Genomic DNA, 18,682 nt, shown 5'->3' with positions numbered 1-18,682 from the left:
CCATGGCAAATTACTTAAAAAAGTTAGAGGTTGAAATAGGAGACTAAAATGTTTTATAAAAGGAAAGATCTTTATTTTCTTATTAAAAGGTAATTATCATATTATGGCAATAGATATGCGTACTCTCTTATGAGGTAAACAGAATTAATTCAGAACCTACTAATAAATAAATCATATATGCCAGATAACAATTGTCCAACAATGATAGGATACAACAAATGCATATTTTTATTCCCATCAAAGGATCTAAACCCTTTGTGCAACTGAGGGCTCTGTTGGCAGCCAGCCACCATCCCCTGGGTAGCACTGAATTCTCCTGAGATGGAGCAGATTTTGGCTGCTCTCACTTGTTCACTGGTGTATCCAGCTGAGATTCCAGACTCTAGGTATGTGATGATGCATCTTGATAAATGTAATACATCATACTAAAATCCCTGTTATCTGCTTTTCTACATCATGGGCTTATGACATCTTTGATTTACATAAATTCATTGGCATATTTCTGCTTAGATAAAGATTTTGCTTCCCTTTGCTAGATTTGAGAATGAAAGCAATACCTTCTAAGCTGTTTAAAAAGCCAACACCTTAAAAATTCAAGAGATATTTAATGTGTTTATGAAGCTTGTTTTAAGAGATACTATAATTCAGAAGAGAGCACAACCAAAATGAATTAAGACAAAAGAAAAAAAGAATGGAAATTAGGGTTTATAATACTAAATTTGAAAGTTTTTTTCAGCCCTAGGCTAAACATTTAAAAGAGCAGTTAAACATTTAAAAGAGCATTTTCACTAAAGCCAGTTCCATAGCAGGAAATGCTCTGTTCAGATATCAAGAATTCCTGCACCACTTAAGCTGAACAGTCAATTCATCCCTCTATCTTACATACTACTATAAACACCTGCTCTATCTTACATAAAGGATGTAAATAAATCATTAAAACAAGAACATGTTTGCATACCATTTTCTTTGTGGACAAAGGCTCCCTGAGGAGATTCTGGGATACCTTTCCAAATTGTGATTGGTTTGGGATAACCAGGGTCCATGGATCTCATTTCTTCACTGTACCTCCAGTACCTGAAATATTTTTTAAAGGACAAAAACCCACATTTGTAAGATAGCAGATGAGTAACATTTCCCCCCTCTAACACTTGCTACATCCATTAAGCACAAGTGGAAATACTGGATTTCTTCTCTTTGAACATTCATTACAAATAAATCTATTTGCTGTTTCATATAAATAGCTAGAAGATAAAATATTTTTGCACTTCAACAACTAAACCAGCATGCATCTTACTTATAATCACCACAATTCTGATGCCTAGGGCTTTTTCACAGTGACACAGAGAGATGCAACACATGCAAAAAACCAATCTTCATTAATGCTTTTCATAATATTGAAATAATGCAAGTGACAGTAGATTCAAATTAAAATACTGCCAGCAATCTTAATTTAGCTCTTCATATGTATGCATTACAGAAGCTTTTAATTTTATTTCATTATCACTAAATAGATGCAGTGTATTATAAAATTCAACCTGTTTGTGTGCCTTTTTGCCAGCCAGCCCTTCTCAAACTTAAAATGCTTCAGTGTGCAATTCGAGTAATCCTGAACATCTGAGAAGTATTTACACTTGTGATTTATTTACACTTTAAGATGATATTGATAATTTCTTTTTCCTTTTACTGCTGATCAAATTGCTATGCATACAAGCTGATTCTAAGAGTACACATCTGCGTATCCTAACATTTTGTTGGGTCATTTCATATTTTGATTTACTCTATCAATTTAGAGCATAGTTTTATCACTATCATTGATAATCTGGTTACTGCTAAAAACTTGATCCTGTTTCTCATTTGAATTCAGTTTTTAGAAATCCTTGTTACGGTCATCATATATTAAACAATTCTTATGTGGATGATATTTTATCGCTGTGAAGGTACTTAGGCACTCTAATTGACTCACATTTTCATCTTTTTAGAAAAGTGTGGTGGTCTAAACTCCTCAGTATTTCTCCCTGTAGGGCTTTAAACTTTCAATGAAATTAAAAGATGGCAGATTTCCAGGGGGTTAGGTGTTGGCAAGTTAGATTAAAAAGACATTTGTATTTATTTTTTCTTTCTTATGCTTAAATTATTTTTATAGCCTCAATTCTTAATCTAGTCACATATACATCAGCTACCAGTCAACAACACAATGCTCTTTATTTGGATACAAAACATCTTTGAAAGTTTACATGCAGAAACATCATGTAGAAGTAGTAAACAAAGCTCTAACTTTAATACTGTTGAAACCAGTTCTTCCTCATCTTTAAACTCTAAGTTTCTTGGTCATTAGTTTGCATTTTTAAAGAAATATATTTTCTTTTTCTCTCCCTCTATTTTAGAACTCTATTTGTGGCCTCCATAATTTCTCTCCTTTTCCTTTTTCTCTTCCAATCTTTTCAACTTTTTGAGCTCCTTCTTTTAATAACCTCTGGTTTCCCACTAGCCCTAAATGACTTTCAAAGATGTCCTCTGTCATTAAATTCTTTGAGGACATACTCAGTGCACACTCTGAAATCACAGAACTTCTGGGTTTTCACCATTGATGAGAATGATTAGGGATCCTCCTGGGGAAGGACTGATCATGACCTCACCTCAGCAATCTGTGCTGGAGTAGTGAACATGTCTACAGGGTGAGGAAAAGCCTGGTCCTGATTCTATTTGGTGTGCCAAATGTTCACAAGCAAACTCCCTAATGAGGGTTTGAGCTCTACAGCCTATATAAACTTGTTGCTGTATCTCAAAGACTGATAAATAACAGAGGGAAAAAAAAATCTAAGTCCATTTCATAGCTTTAGAAAAAGGGATGTTGAAAAATATTTGCTAGACTATGGTCTATATCTAAGCCTATTTACTTAATGATATCTTGAGTCATTGAATGATTAAGCTTTATGAAGGAAAAAAACATTGATGTAAACTCTAAAGTGCATAAAAAGTTGGACCAGACAGGGGCATAAACGAGCACATTTGTCAAGAAGTTCATCAAACCTATTATTTTCTAGTTCCAGATGACTCAGTTCTGGTAGGATAGGAAAAACAGAGGGACTAATGTTTTCTGTAGTCAATTTTTTTCTCCTTCATGCGTTTCATACAATTATTTAGAAGAATTATCATGAGTGTTGAAATAGATAATGTCAAATTACAACAACAAAGTTTCATACATTACCTGCTTTAGACATATGACTGTTTACTGGTTCAACTTTTAAATCTTCTTACTGGCTTAGTTAATGGGATTTTCTTGTTTGTTTACTTTTTTACTTGGTCAGTTATTCATTATTTTTATTTTATAGCCAATATTTGATCTCATAAGCAATGCACATAGAGAAACTTACTGTTGTAAGGGTTTATTCCCACTGATGGTCAATATCCTGTAATGGCTCAATTATCTCTGCAAGGCTTATGTTCAATCTTCTTCTAACACACTCTATTGCATTTATATCCTGCTGAGTTTCATTGTGCTTGTTAGCTCAAAGTAGCAACTTTTCTGCCAGCTCCTGTTTTCCCTGCTTGTTCTTTTTGTCTTCTATTATTACCAATTGTGTTTTAGGAAAGTCCTGAATATAAGTAACTGCCTATGCATGGCACTATAAAAGGACATTGCTGAATAAAGCCTAAAGGAAGTAAAAGCCACAAAAAATTCCAACTGTACATTTCTAATAATATGTATGTGGAGGTGGAAAATTATTACCCAAAAAATAATTTGAATTTTTAAAGAATTTTTAAAGAACCACAGGAAGCAAATTATTTAGGCATCTTCTACTCACTGTGAAAATTGATTGCTTGAAATGATACCTATTTTTAAAACATTACAAAAATTTGACTTAGTTATCTACTTCACTCACCATTAGTGATGGAGAGCTATATTTTTTTTAAATAATAAAAATAGCTTTAACCATAAAATTTGTTGCAGCATTCTGTAGTGCAATTTTTACAGTACTGCTAAAAAATTACAAACTATTCTGTCCTAAACATATTCTATGATGTGCATTAAATTGATTTCTTAAGTGATCCATGAATACTCTTAGTGTCTGAGAACACTAAGTACCACACAGTCACAAAAGCAGTCATGGTTTTAATAAGACTAATAGTAATATTACAGTTATTAATAAGGAATAATTTGTCTCTGAGCACACAAAATTTCCCCAGCAATACATCAATCAACAAACACAGTACTATACTGAAAACATGTAAAATCCATCATTCAGACAACTTGCAGGGTTTCAAAATGAATTCTCCTAATGTCTCTATAAAGCAGGCAAGCATTCCTTTCCTTTTTTTTTTATTTACAGGTAAATAAAGATACAGAAACTAAGTGACTAGTACAAGTATTTCAGGAATGGAAAAACTCTTGGATTTAATGGTTTTTTTCTGTGCTTTTCTTTTTGTTGGGAGGTTGTGATGATGATGATGACGATGATGATGATGATGATGATTATTATTATTATTATTGTGATTATTATTATATGTGTCCCTATAGATTTATAACATTTATTTAGAAGATTTATAAGATTTATTTGGAAGTAATTCCAAGAAAATGCTCAAATTCTTCTCTAGCTCCCAAGTTCAGCTCTGAGTTCCCTCTTTTACCTCATTATCAAATAGTAGCAAAGTCATTTTCACTGACCTTAAAAGCTTTGGATCATGCCTAGCCTGCTTATGTTTTGGGTTTAGAAATGTGGATAAAAAGAAAGATGTAAGAGTGTACATAGACAAATCACTTTGAATATTTAAGTTTAAATTTACCACAACTGTGACTTGCTTGTTGACTTCTAGAACGGAACTTTTCTACTGGATATACTTATACCCACTCCAAGATACTCATGAAAATATAATTTAGGTTATAAGACATGTGAAAACAGTACAGCCATCCATGCAGGAGGAGCAAATTTCATCTTTTTCAGAAACAGAGGAAAAGGTTAACATGTTTAGCTGGTGTCCATTGAATTGTTCCCTTGCAGAAATCCTATACCAACCTATCTCCTTTGAAGAAGTAGGTTTTTCCAACATCTTCCCACCAAATTGCTGAATCAATGCCGTGGGAAGGAATTCCACTTCCAAGTGTTATCAAATCATGAGGATAACCTGGCTGGAGAGTAGTGTCCTTGAAAACCCAGAACTTGTTACCTGTACAAAAGCATACATACACACACATAGGTGTCTGTTAGTCATCAGTACTGTCAGTAGAAATATTAATGCACTCTTAAGAAATAAGAAAGACTCCCAAGGGTCTGTAGTAGCAATTCTTCCAAATACAATGAAATTAAAAATGTTCCATCGCTGCAGACAATGCAAAATTAAATATGCCTTATGTATACTTGCATTTATAAAGCACCTTTCTTCAAATAAGTCTACAGAATATTTTATTACCAACTATGCAGTGATCAAAAGTAGAGTGAAAATTAAATCACCTTAAGAGACTCTGGTTGATAATGTAATACATTTACAGAAAAACTACACAGCAGTTTTACGTTTCATGAGGAAAGAGAGAATTTTATAAGAAAAGCAAGGTAAGAAACACAAAAAGAAATAGAAATGACAATATTCATAGAGACTTTTATTACTCTGTATTTCTCCCCAATAATTTAAATTACTTATGAAGGATGTTTCAGAAATAGCCATAGAATTTAATATTAAAACATATTTTCTTTTAGGGCAGCCGAAGGACAGCAAACTGAGAGTCTGGACCCCAGAGGTGAATGCCTTTTGTTACTGAAGGTAATGGTGGGTTGCCAGTGGCAGTAAGACTTAAGCTTTGTCTGTAGGTGGCAAATAATTCAAAATCCCCCAGCTGACTTATGAAGTGCTGAAAATACAATGTAGTTGTACGACTCCAGTTGCTGTTAGCACAGTGTCTACACAAACCTCAGATTACCCAGGTTACTCAGGTTACTGTCTTAAATATGAATGACAGCCTGGGGCTTGCTGGGCTGCAGTGCTGAGTGGATGAAACCCCTACTGCTAGAGGGGTAACTGCAGCTACTAGACAAATATTTTGTGTACATAGGGATCCACGCCTACAGAAGTAGCAGCTGCACCAGTGTTTTATAGTCGAGATGCCCCCTGTTTGTGGGAGAGGATGCTTCCTGTGGTCTCTCTTCCAGCTGGATGGCTTACCTTAACAGCCCACAGCTCCACTTCCCAAGCTTGAGTCTTTCCTCTAGCTTCCTGGACAAGTTCTTCTTCACTGAATACTTCCATGATTATTTCACCTGCTTCACCATCTCATATTAAGCTTATAGCCCAATATTTCCTCGATAATTCTGTTGTCCTCCTGGGGACGTCTCAACATACTGTGCCACCTGTCCTATTCTTGCAAATATCTTCTCCTTTCTGCATTTCTGCTTTCTTCTAATTCTTCTTCAAAACTCACTTCTCACCTGCGTCTTTTCAGCAGACTTCTCTTTCAAACACAGCTTTGGCTAAAAAAAGGGAATAAAGATCCCCATATGCTCCCTAGAAATAGGAAAGAGGGAGCATAATTTGGATTTATGTACTTATCTGAGGAGCTTGCTTGGATGCCTGTCTTCTCTTTGTGTTCTGTCCCCTAGACCACAAGTACACTCTTCTCAGGCTAGACTATGGGCTCCATTGTGAAAAAACCATGTGTTTATTCTCTCTTCAAAGCATTACCATCATCATTTTTTTTCCAAAAAGCATTGCTGGTTTCAGTAATAATGACACTGAAGGAGAAGGTACTCTTTGACATCACATGGACACTTGGAGCTAAATCACCAAAAAAAATCTAGACAACATTCATGAACATATATATTGAATTGGCCTTATTGGATTCTTCACTTTGGTCTATCCATTGCTATGCATGACAATGATATTTGAAATATAAGGGGAAAAGTTTGAAAATAATTTTTGCTCAAACACATTTGGAAGGAGGATGTAAGAGATAAAATCATGGCTGTTCACATTAGTTTTTGTACTTGCCTTTAAGGCTAGACAGGTTGTTATACAAATTTAGGAGGTTAAGGTACTGTGCTATATAAATATTTTATAAGGAAATGTAATATTACCCCAAAGACCTAGGATCAGGTGTATGCCAGAATCATCAAGGGGGAAAATCCAGAGAGCTGTTTTGCAGTTGGTTTTATATTTTAGCTATCCCTCTGTGGTATTAAACATTTGTTTAAAGGAAAGGTTTTTTTGATCTCCCTGTTTGTACTGTGGTGATTTAAAGCATGTTTTCATTTTATCAGAGTTTTAATTAGGAGAGGGGGTATAGTTTCCATCCCTCCCATGCTGGGTTTCCAGGGTTAATTTTTTATCAGCTTCTCTACAGCTGCTTGTCACCCACTTTCAAGCACAGACACTACAGTTTGTTCAACAGATCCATTTTCCCTCCCCTGCCAGTTGAAGGAAAGAAGACTCAAAGAATGAGTATGCACAGAGTCATTTGAAGTACTGAAAATGAAAGAGACACAGAGATCTGTGAAGAGCAGTCAGGGGAAGATGAGTTCTATGTTGACCTGGGATTAAGGTCATTGCTAACCTGAGATTTACCTTTACTGAGATGCCTTATAAAAATTCACTTATAGGGTTTGACAATGACAGAGGTGAGCATCTTCAATCATTCTCTGTCCCTCCTCCCATGTGGTTTATTTTTTGCCAATTCATATGACTGGATACAGAAAGCTTCAGATGTTAATGGCAGTTTCAAATGCAATGATAAGAGAAGTCATGTGTTTTGAACCTTCCTAGTTGGTACTTGTGGTGTGAACAACAGATGGCATCCAGTGAGTGATCCTGGGCCAGCTCATTTCTGTTTCAGAAGATCATTCAAAATGACAGCTGTTGCACAGCATTGAGAGGCATATGCTGTGATGTATGTAATGCCAATACTTTTCTCTGTGCCTCACAGGAATAAAGTCAAAGCAATTGTTATGAATAGATCATTATCAGCCATACCCAAGGAGGCAAAGTTAACTATCAATAAGATCAGGTCATACCAAAATAAACAATGGTTATGCACAAGCCATTGTAAATAACAGCACCACTAGCCACGCATTTTTTTGCATATTCAGAGATACTGAAGTAAGAGGAAAGTTCAGATGTGGGAACAGGCATAAGAAACCGAGTTCTTCACACGATTTCTTACTAAGAAACAAATTCTTTCTTAGAAAAGAGAGAAAAGGTAAACTTATCTGTATTCTGCAGAGATAGGGAAGCATTGAGATCTCTAACATATGTAAGCAAAGCCAATTGATGCTAACTAGCAGGAATTTTATTTAACATTTGCTTTAGAAGACATGTTTAGTCTGCTATAACTGTGCTGATTGTTAATGAGAAGTACTGTATACAAGAAATCCAAATGTTCCATCTGGCTGACAGCTTTCACTTCAGTTTTTTGTTTGGTTGGTTTTTTAGGAGGTTTTAGGAGGTCTTGTTTTGGATCTTTCTTTTTCTGTCTCTCACCTGGAGGAAAGTGGGTGTCTATTTATCAGAGAATTGATCTGATCAACAGAATTTGATCAGAACCCAATGTTAGGAGAAGTTAAAGCTGAAAAACAGTGCAAAAGATGCCCAACTGTGATGCAAATGAGATAATTTTATTTCTAACATATTTATAAAACTTTAAATGTAGTACAAACTAATGCTACAGTCAGTATGCTTTCATGTAGCTCATATTCCACTTCCACTAATAGTCAATAAAACTTCATTAATTCTGATCATAATGGCAAGAAATATAACAAAATTAGTAATATTTTTATTCTTCCTATGGATAACTAATGCTTCTTTGGAGTCAAAACCTGTGCCCTTGGCAGAAACCACCACTCTGTTTATTTTGCAAAGGTTTTTTTTTTAAGGTGTCATTGGTAGGTTTGTTATTTTCACAGAGAATAAAGCACCACATGTTTCATGAAGTCTGAAATTTCAGAATGTTTAATCTTTCTGCATTTATTCCCTCTTGTAAGGTCTAATATAATAAGAATCAGATTGGCAAGGTCAGAAGCTGAGAGTGAAGCAAGTGATAAAAAAGCTAAAATGTCTTACTTCTTGAAATAATGCTTTGTTAAATATCATCACTGTAGGGAAACAGCTGAGAAGGATGAACCATGGAATTATTTGAAGTCTCTCAAAATCCATCTTTGACATTCTAAAAAAAGTACTGGAAATAAAGGGCATTTTTATTGCTATACCTCACTTAAAATTATAATATTCTAGATATTCTTTAGACTGTTTAACTTCCTGCTGACTACTGCCAAATAATATCCAGTTTTTAGCAACTAGTTCTTCCTTTATAGAATCTGAATTCTGAATAATTGTGCTTCTGGGTTTTTTGTCCACATTATTTGCAATTATGGTATATGTGTAGGGCAAGAAGTGTGTGGCATATCATGACTGTGTTAGAGCGGTGAGATGAATTTCCAAATTTTTAAAAAATTACATGTAATTTAAATCAGTTAAAAAATTAACATCTAATCCCAAATGTTGGTTTATTCCAGCCACCATTCCTCTTAATTTTGGTCTTTCAAGACTGTATCTAGTCTTTTTCTAGAATCCTAAAATTACTATTCATGGTTCCTTTTTCCCCATTCTCTATTTCCCAAATCAAGTTTCTGTCATTTCTCTGTTCCATGATCTGACACTATAGTAAGTCTATTTTTCAATATAAAACTGTCAGGCCATGGGGTAAGTGCAGTAGAATGTTATGATGGAGGCACTGGTAGTATGAGTTTTACAGCAGCCTTTCTATTGCTACATTTGGTTTACCATAACATTCAACAGCACAGATGGCTTGACAATTTCATTTTTAGCACTATATAAATTCCCAAAGGTACACAGAATGAATTTAACTATTCATGTTTTCTCATTAAAAGAAAAAAAAGGTATCTTTTTGATGCCATCTGATTATCATTCAGCATGGACACTGGTAATGAATAATAACAAGAATTCAAACATCTGTTTTTTATAAGCAGCTATCCACCAGATTGCTCTGTACTTTACGAGTATGATCTGGTCTACTGAGGGCTGATGAGTCCATCTGGCAGGGAACAGGAAGAGCATCTTGGTCATAGGCTTGCCAAGCTGGTAAAGAGGGATTTTAAATAAAGTTACTGCTGGAGGGAGAACCTCAATCTATCCCACTCCTACCAGTTTGATGTCAGTGCCAGCAAGAGATGTCCAGAGCCTGGAGAGAGATCACAGGTCAGCAGGAGAGCACCTGAAACAGCACAAAGGAATTCCAGCCACTCCAGTCAGTAAGTTCGTTTCACTGGGTGCTGCAAATTAAATGTCTCTACGGAAATGCACGTATTATCCAGAATAACAACAGGAGTTAGGGATGGGCTTGGAAATTTGTGCACACCTGCAGGGCTGTGATCTTGCTGGCATCACAGAGACATAGTGGGATGGCTTCTATGAATGGGATGTTAGAATGGAAGGCTACTGGCTCTTTACAAAGGATGGGCAGGGAAGAGGACATGGGGATGTTGCTGTCTGTGTCAGTGACCTGCTGGCATGCATGGAGCTCTGCTGGGATGGATGAGGAACTTGCCACAGAATCAGCTAGGCTGTAAAAGACTTTGGAGATCATCAAGTTCAACCTATGACCTAACACTACCTTATCAACTAAACCATGGCCACATCCAGTCTTTTATTAAACACCTCCAGGGACAGTGACTACACCACCTCCCTGGGCAGCCCATTCCAGTGCCCATCCACTCCATCTGAGAGCATTTTTTCCCGCTAATGTCTAGCCTGTATATTTGGAGTATACTATGGGTCAGCACTAAAGAGAGGGCAGGAATAGGTGACACTATAATGTGGGTCAGAGGAGAGCACAGTGACATTAAACCAGTACAAGTTTTCTGCTGGAATTTAATCCATCTTTTCTATTTTATTCTCTGAATAACAGATGTAGACATTGGCTTAGGTATGTGCTTTGTTAACACATCCATATGCTAGACTTCAGATTTAATGTTCCTTCTAGAACTTACTTGTTTGGACCAATTTTACAGTGGTAAAGCACACTACCTGGATAAGGCATTCTTGCTCATCATCTTAGCAACAACCAGCTTGTCTATTTCTAGCCCCTTTGGAAGGAAGACATGTAACCTTTTCCTAGGAAATTTTGTGATGGAATAGAAGAAATGAGACCATGATAATTTACCTACAGTCTATTTATATATGTTTCTGTAATCATGTTCCACAAGGCAGTGGAGATCCTTGGAACAGGAATTTTCAAGGATACCCACACAGAAGACAGCTGAATTTTTTGATTCTGTAGCAGTGGAAAAACATGAATTACACTGACAGAAAACAGCAACAGTTAGATATTAAGAGTCATGAAGTCATGGCAGAGAACCAAAAATATTTTTTTAAATTGCACAAGGAAATACAAAGACTTTTGGCTTTGGCAAATAAGGGAATAATACAAATGTCATTGGAAAAATAATGGAAGGAACTTTGAATAAGTCATATGGGAAAAAAAACAACCTACAGCAGAATATCCAAATATCATATGATATCAGCTAGAAGGCACAAAACTAACTGGTCTGAAATCAGATAGCGTAAGGTGGGGATGATGTGAAAGGAAAACACAATTCTGACTTCTAAGAGCACAATCCTTCTGTTCCTGCTTGCTTTAATTAATCTTGATTTAAATTCCCAGAGAAAAAGTAGAGAAGTTCCCTCCTCCTTCTGTTGTTTGAGAAGTTCCCTCCTCCTTCCCTCCTAGCCCATAAACTACAGGATCAGCCTATTCCTCTAAGACCTAACAGGAGCCAGTCACCAGTGGGTGAAGAGTTAAATAATGATGAAACATATTTCAAGGTCATTGGGAAGGAAAAGAAGCAGCTATAACAATAAGCTTGATAATTTCTGTCTGGAGCTCAGATAACGAATCCCAGCATTATCAAGGCAGAAGTCTGGAATGCCAGGAGAGCTACTTTGCTCTTTGTAGAAGTAGTGCAAAAGAATAGCTGCAGAATAATATTTTTATCCTTCAATGTCCTACAGACCTAAAAATCAAGCAGTGGGATGGAAATTTAGAGGTACCTTGATCATGATTCCCAACCATATAAACTTTCCAGAGTTGAATGACTTGAAGTTTATTTTATGGCAACAGAAGTAAAGCATTTGCTGTATCGAAAGAGAAACTGCACTACATGTAATATCATTTTCCTTATGATTCACACAAAAATACAATTTCACTTTTAGTAAAACATAAACTTCAGTTTACAGTTATGAAGTGGTTCTGCATGTTATTAAATATATTTTATTTAACATTCCCAAGATTGTTTCTGTAGTGAATTCAATATTCTTACTCCCCGTTACTGACTCCATTTCTAAAACTGAATTAATTTCTTTTTTAATATAACAACTTTAAAAATCTACCTTTTTTTGTAATGAGTTGAAAAAATTAATCACTCACAACACTAAAAAGCTGAATAATTTTTCACATATTTCTTATCTATTCAGTTTTCTATTCTGTCACATGATTATTTTCTAAAACTTACTTTATGTAATTTGAAGATTTTGTCACTAAGTATGCATTGTTAAACATATAAGCTAACTTTATCATTAAATCTAAATAAGGTACATGTTCAAGAACTTTAATTTTGAAGAAGAGCTGATGTCTGGAGTGAAATTTGAAAAGAATTGTTCACAACAATTTGATCTAAATCGCCTATTTTCTGGAGTTTATACTCCTTTAAAAACACTAAATACACATCTATGAAAAAGATTATTTTTCCCCACGTGAAACTCCTAACATCACAGGTCTTAGATGAAACAAATAAAATGCAGTACAGTGAGGTATATATAGCAGAATCATTGAAATTATTCATTTTAATATATAAGAAATTCATATGTTAAAAGGAAGAGCAAAGAGAACTACACAAAAATTAATAATGGAAATGTGTTCATTGTGTCTTCCTAAAACACATTTTAAAAATTATTTCATAACAGATCACTTCATTTCTATGTCTTATATTTGTACTTTCAAATTTTGATTGAATATGTAAGAAAAAAGGACCCAATATTTTGATATCATAAATTAATGTAATTAATTATGTAATTATGTAATCATAAATTAAAATGTAATTGCCAAACAAGAAAATGTTAACTTATATACTCATCATTTAGCTACCAATTTGCAATAAGATTTACAAATCATTAGTAAAAATAAACAAGATGTATTTCAAGAAATCATCACACTCAAAAGTGTTACACAAAATCTTACTTTTGTTCTTTCTTACCTTTAAAGAAGACAAAGTTCCCCTCACTGTTTTCATAAACTGCATCAATGCTGGGAGGCAGTCCCCTCCAGAAGTAGGTAATCTGCATGGGGTATCCATCCATCACCCTGTTGTTCCTGACTCGCCAAAACCACTGATCCTGGAAACCAAACAAACACTTCTTACTGCATTTATATGTGTTCAGCTGCTGTCTTGAAAACACTGGACAGCCTATCAGAGCATTTTTAGAGCAGACCTTTTGCTGAGTGGATAAGCACATTGTGTTTGCATTTGTCTCACATTACAAATGTTTCAGAACTGGTTTTTGCTGAGGTGGGGATCAGCTACACACACAAACCAGGTGTTGGGAGCAGACACCCCACGGCAGAACGTACAGCGTGTTGTATGAGATGATGTAACTCTATCAACTTCATTCTTATAAGGGGCTCAATTTAAAATTTTTGGTCTGACTGTGAGACTGTAAGCTGAACCATATGCTTATGTGAATGCCCAAAATGGGACTACATACAGACTTTGAAGACTAATTAATTTTGCAGGTCATTTTTTTTCAGTGGCTGCTAACAGTGAAAGGTTGATAGATATATGTGTAACATTACTACATCAGTCCAGTAGGAACTATGCTTTGATGACAATTTTACTGTAGTGAAGTTTAACAGTCTTTCCAAGTGACATTGAATAGAATGGTTAATATTACAGCCATATATATATATATATATATATATATATATATATATATATAATAGGTGCTAAATCCAGCTAATCCAATACACGGCACATTAAATGGGTATCAATAAAGATATTATCACTGTACTGCTTCAGAACTGTTTCATTTAAAGTTGAAGGATAGGGTAAGTATTTAACTTACACACATTTGAACATTTTCCAGCATTATTATTATGTAAAACAATCCCCTTTAACAATAAAGGAAGTGATGTTCTGCCAGAATCTGTCTCAGTTTACATGGCAGTTCTTCCTCTGTGTAATGAACTCATATTTCACAGTGCATCAAAACCTGTAAAATTATAAAGTCAACAAATATCTTCTAGATGATGGGTTACGTTTCAGACTTAGTAGAGTATGCCTGCATTATAACAAGACCAATAAAATTATATTTTGCAGATTTGGTATTGGGTTGTATGTCAAACCGTGTTTTATACTTCATATTGCTGACTTGCAGTATAATAGAATATTCTTATCTATTATTTGTTCAAATTCCTTAGCAAACCAATAATTTTTCCTGCTCTACTATTAAAATCCTAACAATAATACAATTATGGCAAAACTGGAATGTTTGTTTCATTCTGCATATCCCCATGAATTTGTTTTTAAATCTGTTTATATGTATACATAGATGTATATGGGTCATTGCCTTTAATGCTGAAATATTCCATTCTGAAGCATAATTGTGAATATAACATGCAGTGTTCTCTCTTCTGCTGATGGAATATTAAAGACTTCTTATTTTCCTCATCTATTTTCAGCATATGTACCTGTCCTTGCAATAACCATGGACAATGGGGCATAGCTCATCAGTAAGGATCCTACAGGTTTCCACAAAACTAACATTTTGAAAATTTATAGTTTTAGCATCTTTATGGTCTTACTTAAACAGACAGAGGCTGGCACGTGATTTGTCAATAGATATAATTTCAGGGAATCAGCAAATGGAAATGTCTGACTTCAGAACTGAAGGTTTGGACCATTTATAAGATTGGGAAATGTAGGTGCTGGCAGAGGCTGATAGAATAATTTGTTTATGTAAATTTAATTTTCCTGGGTGACTTTCCTATAAACATGCTGGACTCAATGGTTTTAGACTGACAGAATTCAAACTCTGGAATTCAAGAAATGCAGCATGCAGCTGTAAAGCATGCCAAGGATCCTTCTGAAGTATCCGATGAGATAGGCTCTGCTTATAGAAAGAATGTATCATTTCAGCACATATATGTAAACATAATTAGTTTATCTTAAACAAAGTTATATTTACCAGCAATTTTATCATCTGCATTTTGATAAACATGCACATTTACTGAAAGTATTTTTGACAACAGTTTAGCTATTATTGAAATTCAAAAGAGGCGTTGTCCAAGTCGAAGCATATTCACTCTAATGAAGCTCTTTCACAGTTTAAGCAAATAGCTTGAAACAGTTTCTCTGGCAAAACACTTCTCAGTGTATTTGTTTATGTTGAATAAACACAGTTTTGTCTCTTTTGAGAAATGGTGTTTGTTGAGAATCCCTTTGCCCTTCCCACTGTGTTGTTTAAATATGCTTTTTATTATTTTGTTTCCCCAAAACATATTAACTACAGCAAACAGGTTGAACATGACTTGTCACGCACACTCCAATGCAAAGCCTGACAAATGCATACATTGATTGCATAGATTTTACTGTCTTTCCTTGCAGGCTAGCAAATGCCTCTTTGTTGGCATCTGTAGATACCCAATTGCTTCAAAAATATGGATCACTCCTGTGCAGCTGAGATCTGGCATAATAATGGATCATTAAATATTATGACTATAGACATACCAAATAAATTAAGCTTGGGCAATTATTCCCAGTTCAAAAACAAAGCTGATACAAACAAAAATCAACACTTAATTAAGATAGAGCAATATATCTAAAACCCAGAAAATGGTCATTGAGTGAGAAGAGACTGTAAGATGTTTCAGAAACAGTACGATGGATAAAGAGTAACAGTCAAATGAAGAAGCAGTAGCAGTCACTCAAAATGAAAGTTTTGACATTTTATTTAGAGGATGGGATATTTTTGAGAAAAAAGGACAATAAATCTTTTTAGAGAAAACAAACTAAACAAAGGTTATGCATAAATCATCCTGCACTGTCATTAAATGTTTCATGCATTTTTTTTCTGTGCATTCAAGGGGGCTAAAATATAGCATATCATGTATGATCATAGCATATAGCTCCCTCATAAAACCACTTCTTTATTAGCTCAGAGAATTTTAAATGGAAGAGAGTATTAGAGAAAAAAATCTGACTTGTAATGCATAATTTCCAGAGTTTGCTAGTAGATAGAGTCTCCTCCCAGTCTTAGAATATACCTTTTTAGTGATGATTGTGTTAAATTGTTCATAATGTTTCATTCTATGAATGTTTAAATACTTACTCCTATGAATAATGAATTTCTATTTCAGTATTTATTATCAACTTAAATATAGTTCAGATTCCTTAAGGGACACAACTGATGTGTATGAGAATTAAAAAAAATCTCCAGGTATTTTGGTTTATCCATAATATACAAACTAGTAGAGCCTTTAGTGCAAAATTAATGGACCTTTCTTGTCTAGAGCACCTCATTTTCTCTTATGTTGCTGGACCAACAACCATTGTCAATGTTAAAACATTAATTTGCTACAAAATGTCTAGAGCTCTGACATTTATTTTATACCTAATGAACTCTATCTACGATTCTGTAATGACATGTGACACTCTCACTCAAGGTTGAATGATACCCAGTAAAAAAAGAAAGACTTCCCTATGTGATAGACATTCTAAAAAGCCTACAACAAGCTAGAAAGGAGGAAAAAAATCAGAAATCTTTGAACTGGTGCCTTTTTTAACTACTTGGAAATAAAGGCAGGTAAAGATTTAAGGCAGACAGAGAGGTGCAAAACAAGGCCAAAATGCTACTGTAAATTATATTATTTTGACTATGATTACAAAAATGTGTGTGACCCTCCAGTAATATTTGAAATATCCTTGCACTATACAGCAAAAATCTCTGTGAATTTCTCCCTGACTTGATGTCTACGTGTATATATATGGTGCTGTTGAGAGTATTCCCCTAATAGGATAGAGTGAGATGCAAAATTTAATAGCTACAGATGATGGGGAAAGAAGTTTTACTATTTCTAGATTCCACAGGATAACTGTTTGGCCTATTTAATTTGAAAAAAGAAAAAGCCAAATAAGCATAATACTTCTGCCCTAAATAAATGCCAATCTAATAAAATACTAAATTGCAACCAATACTGTAGCTTAATATTATTGACAAAATACATCAAGGTATCATACTGGGTCTTGTGTTCTCCTACAAGCATACTCTGATCATGTGCAAAAGCAAGCCCCTGTCAGTGGAAGATTAAACATACCCAGGAGCTAAGCAAAACAGCAGCAACAGACTGACACACTCAGACAAATGAGCATCCTTCTACTTTTTTCATCTAAGTATTGCAGAAAAAAAAAAAAAAAGAAAAAAAGAAAATAACCAGTGGCAAATACTATACTAAGATATGTTACAACTTTAAATTCTTCTCTTAGAGAAAAGGAAGAAGAGTTCTGGTTCTTCTTCCTTCTCCATACAGAGAAGCTGACCAAAGGACAAAGCCTGTTTCAAGACTGTGATGAAGGACACAATAAAGTTCCCCTACTATAGACCTTTACAGGATATTAGGAAACTGAATTTGGGAAATGAAAGGTATAGTTATTGTATCTAAACCAAAATAAATTTGGAATATACTTTTAAAAGTCTTGATCTAATCTCAAAAAGCACTTTTCCACATCTACTTTATCAGGTTGTGAATTTCATCAGGGAATCTCAATGTTGGTAATAACAGCCCTGTGGCGTGTGGAATTAAAGCCTTTGTACCTACTCATTTGGGGAATTCCAAATAAATATTTCTTTAGTAGCATCCATTTTCAACATTCTGAATTTGAGTCTATAGCATTTAAGCCAAAGGAAATTACTGCACAAATTAGGGGGGAAAACTTTTTGAGCAACTTTCTGGGAAAAAAATTTTAATGGAGCAGAAAATACAAGATACAGTTCAGTGGATTTAAGGGCAGGAAAATTATCAGCACAATTCACCTATGAGAAAGATTCTGAATTTATTTTTCTTTTCTGTTTCTCTTTTTTTCCCAATATAGAATTCGCAATGAAATTTATAGACTAGGATTACTTCAATTCCTACTTAATCCCATAGTAGAAAACAATTGGCTCTATTGAGACCAGAATCAGACATTAAATAGATGCTACCAATCTATCTCATTGTAGGAAACAATTAACTAAATGGACTATTTATACACACACAGCTCAGCTCATTATGAAGCTGGTTCACATTAAGAACAAACAAAGCTCCTTTAAAATTGCAAAGGACTTTTAACCATTCATTAACAGACGGATGTAGAATGCATCACTTATTTGAACTAATAGAAACATTTCATCTTTGCTAATGTGTTTGGGACAACAGCATGGTTACTCAATTAGAACAGGGTGTAAAGGTTGTCTGAGGGCCATGGTGAGAAGTCAGAGCATTAAACACCACTCAGAAAAATATCAGCACTTCCTAAGTCAAGATCCTGAACCTCCTGCTGATATCCTCACTGGAAATGAGACCAAATCATTGGATTTAAAACAAAGATATGCAAAGACATCACCAAAGACGTGTTCTGTTTCCTCCTTACTTTCT

The 18,682-nt window shown here is 34.7% G+C and overlaps 1 protein-coding gene across 1 annotated transcript in view; it reads right to left on the bottom strand.

Moving 5' to 3' along the window:
* The window catches only part of MMP16 (matrix metallopeptidase 16), a 163,078-nt gene that overhangs the window by 4,245 nt on the left and 140,151 nt on the right, over window positions 1-18,682 (bottom strand). The window contains exons 7-9 of the mRNA XM_063172821.1: window positions 13,251-13,389; window positions 5,016-5,166; window positions 959-1,074 (exon numbers count right to left, since the gene is read on the bottom strand). Of these exons, the coding sequence (XP_063028891.1) occupies window positions 959-1,074; window positions 5,016-5,166; window positions 13,251-13,389 (406 nt within the window). The remainder of the gene's footprint in view (window positions 1-958; window positions 1,075-5,015; window positions 5,167-13,250; window positions 13,390-18,682) is intronic.

Source organism: Melospiza melodia, chromosome 1 (genome assembly GCF_035770615.1).
Source record: "Melospiza melodia melodia isolate bMelMel2 chromosome 1, bMelMel2.pri, whole genome shotgun sequence".
Lineage (NCBI taxonomy): Eukaryota > Metazoa > Chordata > Aves > Passeriformes > Passerellidae > Melospiza > Melospiza melodia.
The sequence above is the reverse complement of the archived record's forward strand: the minus strand, read 5'-3'. Positions and strand labels throughout refer to the sequence as shown.